This window comes from Culex quinquefasciatus, chromosome 2, assembly GCF_015732765.1.
Source record: "Culex quinquefasciatus strain JHB chromosome 2, VPISU_Cqui_1.0_pri_paternal, whole genome shotgun sequence".
NCBI lineage: Eukaryota > Metazoa > Arthropoda > Insecta > Diptera > Culicidae > Culex > Culex quinquefasciatus.
The window spans coordinates 48,087,904-48,099,683 of NC_051862.1; the positions used below are offsets into that span (position 1 = coordinate 48,087,904).

The window sequence follows — 11,780 nt, forward strand, 5'->3', positions numbered from 1 at the left end:
CTTTTGTTCGTGTTTGAAGTTTCGGGCCGAGACTCTGGGATTAATGAACCCCTTCCCCGTAACAAAATTTCCTTACATATATCAACAAATGACCCCCCCCCCCCCCTTCTTTCATTTTTTTCTAAACAGTCCACAACAATACCTACTACTTTACCGAAGATACACAACCGTTCAGAAAATTTCTTCAAAAACATGGTGTCGATCCAAATCCCAAAATAAAATTCCCTGACTTTTCCCTGACCTCTCCAGACCACCAATTTATTTTTATTTTTATATTTATTTTTTACTAACATATTGTTTGGAGCGTTTTTATGGTTTCATGCATTTTCCTTTTTGAATATTGCAAATTTAAGATATTGAAAAAAATCAATGACTTTTTTATTTTATTTTTTTAACGATGGATTCTGCAAAAACTTAGAAACATTTTTTTTTATTTTGTCAATCTTTTTTTTCTAATCGAACACCCAAAATGAGCAATCATAAAATTGTCCAATGGTTTTTTTATCTGGTGATGCCATTATAAATGTTGCCCTTTACCAAAAAATCTAGAGTTTTTTTGAATGGGTCCTATAAAAGGCTATTACGCAGATCGGAAGGAAAGGGGTCAAGAAACAGCTTTACGAACAGCAGAACAAATGAGATGGAGAGATTTCTTGGGGCTTTTCTTAACCCTCTCTGGCTTGCTTTCGCTGCCGCTGCTGCCCACTTGAAATTTTTCTTGACCGGTTTCTTTCGAAGTGCATGCCTTACAAAACATATGAAACACAAGGACCTTTAAAGAAACTCTAGAAATAATTAATAATTACAATTGTTGCAAATTTGAAATTGCTATTAGTTAGTTTCACTTCATTTCCTAAAGAAAATTTAAAGTTAAAAGTTTTCAAAAAAATAAAAGCAAATGAAAATTTGAGTTGAAGTAAGAAGTCATGTTTAATTTTAAAATAGTTTCCTTTTGCGGAATTTTCAAACGAATTAGGCCGATGCCATTTTTGATTGTGTTTTTATAAAAAAAACTAATAGTTTTGGAGACAAAAACTTGAAAAACTATGTAATTTTGTAGAACCTTAAGAAAGATTAAAACAAAACTGAAAAACTAAGAAAAATAAACAATTAAATGTAAATTTTTCAAGTACATGTTTACGGTTTTAAAAAAGACCTACTTTTGCAACAATGATTGTATTTAAAGTAAACGGGTTTCTGGATATTTGAAGAAAACATCTTCCCAAATAATTTCTAATCTCTAATCTAACCCTAGCGCAGCCAGTCTTTCGAGGGCATCTTGGAAAATGCCTTAGGTTGATTAACGCCTAGCATCCTCTTGTCATTATTAACAATTGCAGTGCTCCAATGCAATAAATTGCTTTGAAACATCACAAACGTTGAAGCGGCCAGGTCAACTGCTAAAGTTTACCGCAAAGATGATTCGTTGAAGTGGATTGAGTTTGAGCACGAATGTTCAAACAGCAATACAGTTCTGAATCTGCAGGGGAGGAAGAAACGTGGGGATTCCCCGCTCACGTTCCTATTTTTTTAGCAATTAATCGTTGGGAGCACCATGCTAAGAAGTTTTGGTGCTCCGGGACCCTCGGGGATGGGACATTGTGTTTCCACAAATGCCCTGGACACTATTTGACGTGGTTATAGCGCCACAACTCGCTAGAAAACATCTTCCTAAATAATTTTACAAAAAAAAACAAAATATATTTGCTATAAAATTTAAAAAAATAGTTTCTGCCTTGACCAGAGCTTACAGACGATCATTCACACGATCAATAATTTTATAAAAATAAAAACAAAATACAACCTGCTCGAGCTTATCAAAAAGTCATTGGTTATCAAACTTAGATATTTGGGTGTTTTTTTAGATTCCAAATTTAAGCTCGATCTGACCACGGGAACTCCTCCTTGTAACCCCTTGAATGTTGTTTGGGGAAAATATGTGAAATGTAGTTGTACAATCCCTATGAAATCTCGGATGCTGGAAACAACTTTTCCGAAAAGACCATGTTTTATAAATTCTTGAACTCTCAAATTCTTTCATTCAGATTTGTTACGGAGAAATTGAAAAAAATCCGCGCCATCCCAAAACCTAATCCGCGCCAAATCCGCGTCATTTTAAGAAAAATAAGTTTGCGACAAATATACAAAAGAGTTTCATAATAAATTCAATTTTGTAATCTCAGAACGCAGAATCTTGAAACGCTGAAAATATATTTTTGCTAGGATTAGGTAAACTAGAGGAAAAACCCAAAACAAACATTTTGGCAAAAAAAAATCAAAAATTTCAACATTTAGAAATTTAGATCTAAAAACTCAATGAAATCTTAATAAAAAAATAATAAAATTTAAAAACTGTAATAAATTCTCGATCTTGAGGTTAAAAATTTAAGATACAGTTCATAATCGATGATCTTACCAAAACGTCACTTAGAAAAATCGAAGCAAATTTTCCTACATCTTCTTCTCAAAATTTCTCTAACCAAAAAAAAAAAACTCCAAAAGCACATCAAATTTTATCACGTTTTCTGCAATCTAAGATGGTAACAAAAATGGCAGCATTCAAGAACCTAGGAATTTAGGAATTTAAGAATTTAATAATAATACTTTTTTTGTTCTCTTGATTGTTTTTATTTTATTTTTTATTTTTGAATATTGATATCTTTGTTTTTTGTTTTCAGCTTTTTATAATTTTTGATTTAAACATTTGGGATCTTTTAATTTCTTTTTTAATATGATTTTTTTGGGGTTTTTTAATACTATTTTTCCTAATTTTATTTTCTAATTTCTGAATAATAAAATTTTGAATGTTGGAGCTGTAATTTTTGAATGTTATGATTTTTTTCTATTTTTCTTCAAGAATGTTCAAGAAGTACACCCACTGGAAGGAACATGCCCGAAAAATAATTTTTGTTACATCCAAATGTCTGTATCTTCAGGAAAAGTTTGAAATATGATTAAGATTCACAAGATTAAAGTTGAATGTATCCAGTATAAAAAAAAACAAATAAGGATAAAAAACATTACTCAAAACTTTAAAGAAATTAAATATTCAGAGTCAGTATGTTTAAAAATGAGTTGAGTGTAGTCCGTAACAACCCTGTTTTTCCATATTGTTTTGTTTTATTTCTTTAAGGTGAAGCCGTTGATCATTTTCGAAGAAAATTAATCATCACTATAAAATATTCTGTATTAAATTTAATTTAACGAATTTCAGCACCAAAAGGAATCAGCATGTGCCGGTTGTTGCCTTCTTGAAGCCACTGAAAGAATTTTTGATTTAAATCAAATGTGCTTCAAAATTTATATAATTTTGTGGCACAGTCATTGTCGTCCTAGTTGGCAATCATTGATTAATGACGATTTCCATAACTTTACAAGAAATGGGATAATCGTTTCCAAAAGGAATCAGCATGTGTAGGGTACTATTCTAAACAACTTGTTGAAGGAATTTTGTCAAAATATTGAAAGTGACGCAAAAATTATATCTTTGAACGAAAAATCATGACAATGATGGAAGTCTTCACGTTAATTCTCGAATTTAATTCTTTAATTTTTAATTCTATTTCACCATCCGTATTTTGCTCACATTTTAGATTAAACAAAATTAGACTACTTTGGATAATTTTTAAATCATAGTTCAGTTTAATTTTGAGAAAAATAAAAATTAAGATAACGAATACTAAAGTAAAATTTTGGAAAATTTTCCAACCTTACAATTTTTTTAGAATTTTAGAATAAGAATTTAAAAAATTAAGAAATCAACAATTCCAAAATATCAGAATTTCAAAATTTAAAAATTTTGAATCTTAATGCTTTAGAATTTTAGATTTTTTTTTAAATTTTCAAATGTTCGAATTTTTTAACTTTTGATTTTTTAAATCATTCAATTTTTCTGACAAAATGTATAATTTTCTGTGTGGTCCCTATATACTAAGCAAACGACCAATTTTAGAACAAATCTCTGAGAATGGTGGGGCAACTGCCTCATATTGTCACACCCTGTGTGCGCTAGTAATATGCAGTTTTCAGTTGAACGGAAATCCAAATCAAATTCAATTTATTTGATTTTTAAACCTAAACATATTGCAAACAAGCTACGCGCTTTTCATCGTGACCCTTTTCTTAAGTATTTTTTATATGGAGTTCTGCGTTCCTTCCGGACTGACCAATATAAAAAATTAAATATTATCAATGTTGCAAAGTTTGGCAAGACATTAAAATACATCATCAAGAGCGAATTTTCAAAAAGAAATGAAATTTTGAAGTAATATTTTTAACATCATCGAAATTCCCTGACCCAGCTAAAAATTCCCTGACTTTCCCTGACTTTTCCAGGTCAAATAAAATTCCCTGACAATTCCAGGTTTTCCCTGACTTTTCCAGAAATCGACACCATGAAAAAATACAGATTTCCGAACATTTACATATCTTTTTTGTAAGGGCAGTTGCCAAAATTTGGTGGAGACTTGTTTGGGTGAACCAATGACACAAAATCGCTTCTTTGATCATAGGGGAAGCCCCCGAAACTTTTGATCCAATTCAAATTATACAAAAAATAAAAAATACCCTTGAATCAGTTCTGCACCACTCACCTTCGTCCCCATCGTCCGCAGCAGGGTCGCCTTCTCCTCGCTGTACACCGAGCTGCTCTCGTGCGCCTTCATCGGCACCAGCCGGTGAAAGATGTCATCGCCCATCGCTTCCGGATCGGTCACGTCGAACCCAATCCCGTGCACCAGATTCGCACCCTGCACGGCCGAAATCGAGCTCAGCTCCGGGACCTCCTCGTGGTAGATGAATTCGTTTTCGTTTTTGGCGGCCTTGCGCTTCGCTTCCACCACGTCCATCGTGAACTGGAGCGCGTCGTTGACCTGGTCGATGTGGGCCAGGTTTTTGGACTCTTTGCGAGCTTCTTCCAGCTTGTCGAAGGACGCCTGGTAAAGGGTGACGCGTTCGCCCATCTTTTGCTGCTCCTCGACTTGCTGGCCCTGGTAGAGCAGCAGGATGCAGGACAGGTAGGAGATCTTGAACTTGACGTACTTGCGCCACTCTTTGAACTGCTTGCTGCCGACAATGTCCTGGATGCGGCCGTCTTCGCCGTTTTGGGTTAGCAGGGCGGCCAAAGCCGAGTTGTAGTAGGTGACAATCTGGGCGGTCACTTTGGCGATGATACCGGACTTGCGGTTGTCGCACAAACTCTTCTCCATGATGCACTCCTGGGCCTGGGCGAAGCAAAGGGCCTGCTTGAAGATCAACACTTCCGTGCAGAGATCGCCCTGCAGCAGCAGCGCGTAATTGTCCTTGATGAAGCCAAAGGCCCACGCAGCACACTGAAAGTGCGTACACGCCTTCTTCATGCTCTCCGGATCGGACCGGGCCTCGGCCGCGCCCAGCTGCGTGTGCAGGGCACCGAAATTATGCAACACCACGGCCATCTCAAACTTGATTGTCGATTTCTGCGTCGACCCGGCGTACAAATCCCGCCAGGCAAACTGCAACATCTGCTGACTCTCCGGCAGCTGGTTCAACAGGAACCGGTTCTGGATCGAGTGCAGCTGACAGTAATATCGCTTCATCAGCGCCGTCCCCTCGACGTCCTGCGTTGGCCGCGAAGCAGCGTTCCGCAACTGGTCCAGCTGGTAGCATTCCTTCGAGTACGAGTCCGGATCTTCGTCGTAATACTCCGCAATGTACTGCAAGCAAACAAGAATCGCACAAAAAAAATGTCACCAAAGTTCAATGATCCAGCAGAATTGAAGAGGAGACTTTGCTAATTTAATTTGCATTTTTCATGTCCGAACAAACCTGCTTCAGCGGCTCGAAAGAGGTCGGTTCCGGGGACGACTTGAGGTCGAAGCTGACCATCGGCATCCGCGGTACGGCTTCCATGGTTTCGGTGCGGGTTTCACCATGAAATTTACGCACAATTCACTGAGATTTGTCGCCGCTGACTAAATTTTCTTTTTTTTTTTTTTTTCCTTTGCTATGTCAGAGCACTGACGGCTAAGACCATAGTTGGTCCATCTTGCCACCGTAGCCTTCGCTATTGTTGTTGTTGGTTGTTTCGGGCGGTGTTTGCTTTCAGACTTGGATGTTGGCTTCTTTGATGAATCTCACTACTTCTTTCATGCTTTGCTCACAGTCTTCTTCGAAGATTTGTGCAAGTGGTTTCATGTATTCCAGCGCGTTGTATTTTGATCTTATGTTGTTGTACTTGGGGCAATCGTACAGCACATGCTTCAGATTTTCTACTTCCTCGCAGAATTCGCAGAGTTCGTCTTCTTCCAGAGCCCACAGCTTCCTTCTTTCCTTGGTGAGTGTGTGGCCGCTCCTGACTCGGTTGAGGATCCTTATTTGTTCCGGGTTTAGGTTCAGGTTGCTGGTCCAAATTTGACGTCCAGGGTTCTTCTGGAATACGTAGTGCCATTTTCCCTTTTCTTTTGACTCTTCTTTGTACTTCGCTGTCCATTCGCACCAGATTTCCTTTTTGCTCAGGATGATACAGTCTCCAAGTGTGATCCCGGTTGGGAATGTTTGTGGGCCTACCGTTTTTTGTTTTGCTGCCAAGTCAGCTGTTTCGTTTCCAGGTATGCCGCAGTGACTTGGAATCCATTGGATTTTAATGTTTTGTCCTGCTGCACTTTTGAGTTCTTTGTAGATTTCCCAGGCCACGTAATTCTCCTCGAGGTTCTTCTTGTTCAGCAGAAGCAGGCAGGCACTTCGGCTGTCGGTGAGGATCACCGCTTTCTTGTACTTCTTTCTCTTAATCATTTCCAAGGCCTTGAGAAGCCCCAGAAGTTCCGCGTTGGAGATGCACGAGTTGTCGTTAATCTTTTCTGCTAGGATCTCTTCATCTTGTTGGTCGTAAACTGCTATTGCTGTCCCCGTCGATGTTTTTGAAGCGTCCGTGTATATTTTTACGAAATATTTGTATCGGTTGTTCAACTCCTCTGCACAAACTGCTCTCCAAACCGCAGGATTGATCTTTTCCTTCTTATCGCTTTTCCCTCCCAGTTCCGGTCTGACGATGTGCTCAAACTCAACACCTGCAGATAGGTACATTTCCCGCGCTCGGTTCTTGTCCGAGGGGTGCACCAAGTACACCAGGTCCGCATGCTTGTCCGCGATCTCGGTGATGTATGAGCCGTTCGGGATTTCCTTGTCCAGCGAGCTGCTTATGAACTTCAACAACGGTGTTCTAAAGTACACACTGCGTACGAGCTCCCTCTTTGCCAGCGCCTCAAACCTCAGACACATAGGGATTTGCCCGCTGTCTGCCAAGATGATCTGGATTGGTGTGCTGCGTAGATAGTTCATGGCAATCCGGATGTAGGAGTTTTGTAGTGTTTGGAGCTTCGAGAGGTTCGTCTTGGCGGCGTTTCCGTATATTGTACATCCGTATTCCATCCTGCTACGGATAATAGCATTCCCAATTTTGATGATCGTGGCTGGATGTGCACGTCCAGACTTCCTGGCCAGCATCTTGACTAGACCGAGCTTCTCACTCGCTTTGTGCCTCACGTTCATGATGTGCTTTCTGTGGCTCAGCACTCGATCCAGCGTGTACCCTAAGTACATGTGAGTGTTGACCATCTCAATCAAGTTCCCTTTTACTTTGATCTTGATGTGGTCCACTCTTTTCCTAGTAAATGGGATTACCGCTGATTTCTGGCTACTCACTCGTAGATTCAGCTCACCAAGTTTGTCGACCAGCACGTTGAGAAAGGACGCGAGATTTTCTGCGGCTTCTTCCACGGAACGACCGGAGGCGATCACCGCAAAGTCATCCGCGTACTGAACCAGTTCACATCGCTCGTTGGAGAGTTCGTGAAGCGGTGCCGTATAGTAGTTGAAACAAGTTGGCGCTGCTGGACATCCTTGGGGCAGCCCTTCACTAACCTCTACCGTGATTTCCCCCTCAGTCGTGTTGAGTGTGATGGTCCTTTTCCGTAGATACTCGTGTAGCCACGTCAGAATCTGCTGCGGGACTTTATAGCGGGCTAGCGTCTCCAGCAGCAGATCGGTTCTTACAGAGTCATAGGCCATGCTTACGTCCAAGAATGCAACCATCACCTCCCGCCCGCTATCCTGCACCTCTTTGATCGCGTTCACCACGTAGTTGACGCATGTAGTAGATGACATCCGTTTCCTGAATCCGAAAGAGCGATCCGGGATGATCTTCTTGGCCTCAGCAATTTGGTTGAGACGATCCTTCACTACGGCGTTGATCAGCTTGAGCTCCACGTTCATCAGCGCTATCGGTCTTCTGGAGTTTGGCCTGTCCGGATCCGCACCCTTCTTCGGAATCGGTCTGACTTCCGTCAGCCTCCATGTGTCGGGCAACACCTTCGCCTGGTATACCTTGGACAGCATCTCACAGATTTTCACTTGGAAGTTGAAGTCCATTTTTTGCAGCAGTTTGTACGAGATCCGGTTAACACCAGGTGCGGAATACGATTTTTTCTTGTGTAGGTTTTCGAGCAGTTCATCGACCGAAAGCGGGGCATCGAAGAGTTCCATTTCTGGATCCGCGATCGCGATCGGGAGAGGGACCTCCTGGAGTTTGTTGTCGTAGTAGTAGCTCATGAACTGTTTACCTTTCTCCAGTGAGATGGATGTCCGCTTGCGGCAGTTATCAGTTAGGGCGGTGTCTATGCCCCGAACAATGTTCCAGAGCTGCCTCGCCGGAGTCCCTTCGTCGATCTTCTCGGACAGTTCCAGATTATACTCCCTCTTCGCCCGTCTGGCATGTCCCTTGAAGATGGCCCGTTCCTTTTGGAGGAGAATGTAGTTCGACCTAGACTTGACCTGGTTGTATATTTTGAGCGCGGCCTTCTTCCTTTCGTACAGCTTGTCAATTTCTTCCGTCCACCACGGCTTAAGGAAGTTCGCTTTCTTGTTCCTCACGATGAAAGAAGCGTGCTCGATTGCTTGTTCAAGAACATCTTGCATTTCTTGGGGTCGTAGATGTACTGCGGCGTGATTCCTCTGAAGAACTCTAAAAACCTTTCCTCGCTGATCCTTTTTGTTGTGATTTCCGCTACAGGTATCGCTGAATTGATGTCTATCCAGATCGCCAGGTGTTTGCTTCCAAATTCTTCGTCCTGAACTCTCCAGCTGACCTTCGGAGCTAGGTTCGCAGATACCAAGGTCAGGTCAATGGCCGAGTCTCGTTCATCAGGTAGGGCGATGGTCGTTGATTCTCCTTTGTTCATCAGACAGAACTTGGAGTCCGCGATCAGCTCACTCAAATGGGCACCTCTGGGACAGGACTTGGAAAGCGGACTCCATTCCGGGTGATGTGCGTTGAAGTCTCCACCGATTACAACTTTTCCTGTGAGCTGGTTTAGTTCCCCGAAGAGGTCCGTCAGCTCTGTTCTTACCTGCTGAACCGGGAGCCTTCCCGGAGGGACATAGATGGAGACCAGCTTGACAGGATCCCCGTAAGACAAAACCTCCACGCCCACGACCTCCACGTGGGTGTACTCGGCGAATTCTAGCTGTTTGTACTCCGCTTCGCTTTTGAGCAGCACTCCTACACCGCCCCACCCTTCTTTCCGTCTTTTTGAGATTAGTTTAAAGCTCTTAAAGCAGAAACTTTCACCTTCCTTCAACCAAATCTCCTGGAGAATTGCGGCACTGATCATATTTTTCGTGAAACTAGTGTACAGAGATTCTCGCGTATCGATTGGCCTAATGCTCTGTATGTTGTTCTGGAGAATCCTTAAGGGTTTATTGGCCATTGTCGCTACTAGGGTTTATTCTGCTTGGGACGTGTCCTTGTTCGGCGCCTTCTATAATGTTCGTTAGATCAGTGCACACTCCAATCAGAATTTGATCTGTTTCGATGTCCGTCCGGTCCTGCTTCAGGCGATCTACAAGTTTGTTCCGAAGGTTCTTGATTGGGCCCAGCCACCCGAAACTTTGTAGCTGGTTACGAAAGAGGATCCGCATTTGTGCCATGAACGCCTCGAAGTCCGTAGCCCTGTAGGTATTTCCTTCGAATTGCGAGCCCATCGCGGTCGCCGAATCTGCAGGCATGCGATTCCTCTCCCGTTGGTTTGGCACCCACTCCTCCTCCGACGCACCCGTTTCAGCACTATTTCTCCTGTCTGCCCGCCGTTGCCTTGCCACTTTCGCGTAGCTGAAACCAGAACCGGAAGTTCCCTCTCCTGTGCCATCATCCTCCTCCAGCAGACCAAATCTGTTGGACTCTTTGGGATGATCCTTCTCCGCTTCTGCGTACGGAACGTTTTTCTTCGCCATTGTCCTGAAGATGTCTGCTCGTCGTTTGCGTTCCGGACAGTTCTTATCCGAGGCTTCATGGTTACCCCGACAGTTTCTGCAGCAGACCTTCTCCTTGCATTCTCCGGCCGTGACATGAACCCTGCCGCAAGCTTGACATCTGGGATTCCCGAAACACACTTTGCTCGAATGCCCGAACCTCCAGCATGTTCTGCATTGCTTGACGGGAAAAATATACTGCTCCGCTCTGAAACTGACTCCGAAGATTCGGACCATTCTCGGTACGGCGGTTCCTTGCACCGTTACCTTGAGGTTGGGTGTGTCCACCAGCTCTTCCCCCTCTCCTCTACGCTTGATGCGTTCGACCTTGACAACCTGTGCCTCACACTGAATCTCCTGGATTTCGTCTTCGGAGAAATCCAACGGAACTCCTCGGATGAAACATATCATCTGCTTCTTTGCTGTTGGTGTGAAAAGTTTCAGATTGAGGGAGGACAGGTTGATTCTTGACAGGTCCAGCCGGTCTTTGGCTTCGTGCAGCTCGACCTTGTACCGGAACCTTCCAACCTTCGTCAGCTCCTTGCTCCTGATAAATCCCGCGGCGTGCAAAGCTTTTCCCAGCTCCAGCGCATGCTTCGGAAAGGGCTTCTCGTAGTCGCACACCTCCAGGAACACAAACTTCCCTTCTTCCACCGGGGCTTGTTCCGGTACCGCCGTAATCGCCGTCACGCATGACTGAGATCCCTCTCCTTCTTCCAGCAACGCACACGTCTGTGAACCCGCTTCGCTTGTTTGAGAACCCGCTGCTCCTGTCTGAGCCGAACTGGACCGAGCCGTCCCATCCACCTTCTTCTTTCCGCCCGAGTTTGCTGTCGGACTTTCAACAACCGCTGGTTTTTTCTTCCCTGTAGGTTTCTCCACCACCTTCTCCGCTCCTTTTTTCACCGTACTTGCAACCTTCTTTGGAGGCATCACAGCACCTTTTACTCTTCTTCTTTTTTTCTTTTTTACTTCTTCTTTGTAATTTTACTCTTCTTCCACTCTAATGATTCTCCCGCAACGCCATGCCGTGGCCAGACCGAACCGTAACGACACTTTTCCGGCACCCCGGCCGTCGCCGACCGCACTGCTTAACAGCCCGCAACGCGTAAATGCCGGGTACTCCCTCTTCTTTTCGCTCCAATTCTCCGCCCGCGAGTCACTCCACCCACGCCCGTTAACAATCTCCCTCGAAACGGAACCGCCGTCGGACGGACGCCACCTCACTCTACGCGCGGGCACTCCGACGAAACTTCCGACACGCAACGGCGTACCAAGTCGTCAAAAAAACACCCAAAAAAAAATCGAAATCCCAAGACGCGAAAACACGTGCAACGACTTTCGACAACGCAACTCGAATGACTAAATTTTCGATTCGACAAAGGTTTTTGATAAAGAAAAACGACGAAAACAGAGCGATGACAGCGTTTAGTCATCAGGTCAGAGATGCCAGAAGATTTTGGGGAATATCTGTGTAGGTTATTTCAAAATATCTG

At 43.2% G+C, this 11,780-nt stretch overlaps 2 protein-coding genes across 2 annotated transcripts in view; both read right to left on the reverse strand.

The window, feature by feature from the left end:
* Positions 1 to 11,714, reverse strand: part of LOC6044281 (tyrosine-protein phosphatase non-receptor type 23) — a 40,059-nt gene extending 28,345 nt beyond the window's left edge. Inside the window, exons 1-3 of the mRNA XM_038250107.1 lie at positions 11,653 to 11,714; positions 5,806 to 5,957; positions 4,593 to 5,693 (exon numbers count right to left, since the gene is read on the reverse strand). Coding sequence (XP_038106035.1) covers positions 4,593 to 5,693; positions 5,806 to 5,889 — 1,185 coding nt within the window. The 5' untranslated portion in view covers positions 5,890 to 5,957; positions 11,653 to 11,714. The remainder of the gene's footprint in view (positions 1 to 4,592; positions 5,694 to 5,805; positions 5,958 to 11,652) is intronic.
* Positions 6,082 to 11,217, reverse strand: LOC119765988. The gene is made up of 3 exons (XM_038250301.1): positions 9,821 to 11,217; positions 8,944 to 9,561; positions 6,082 to 8,902 (listed from the first exon to the last, which is right to left on the reverse strand). Exons 1-3 carry the CDS (start codon positions 11,215 to 11,217, stop codon positions 6,082 to 6,084), a joined length of 4,836 nt encoding a protein of 1,611 aa, XP_038106229.1.
* Positions 11,715 to 11,780: the final 66 nt, after the last annotated feature.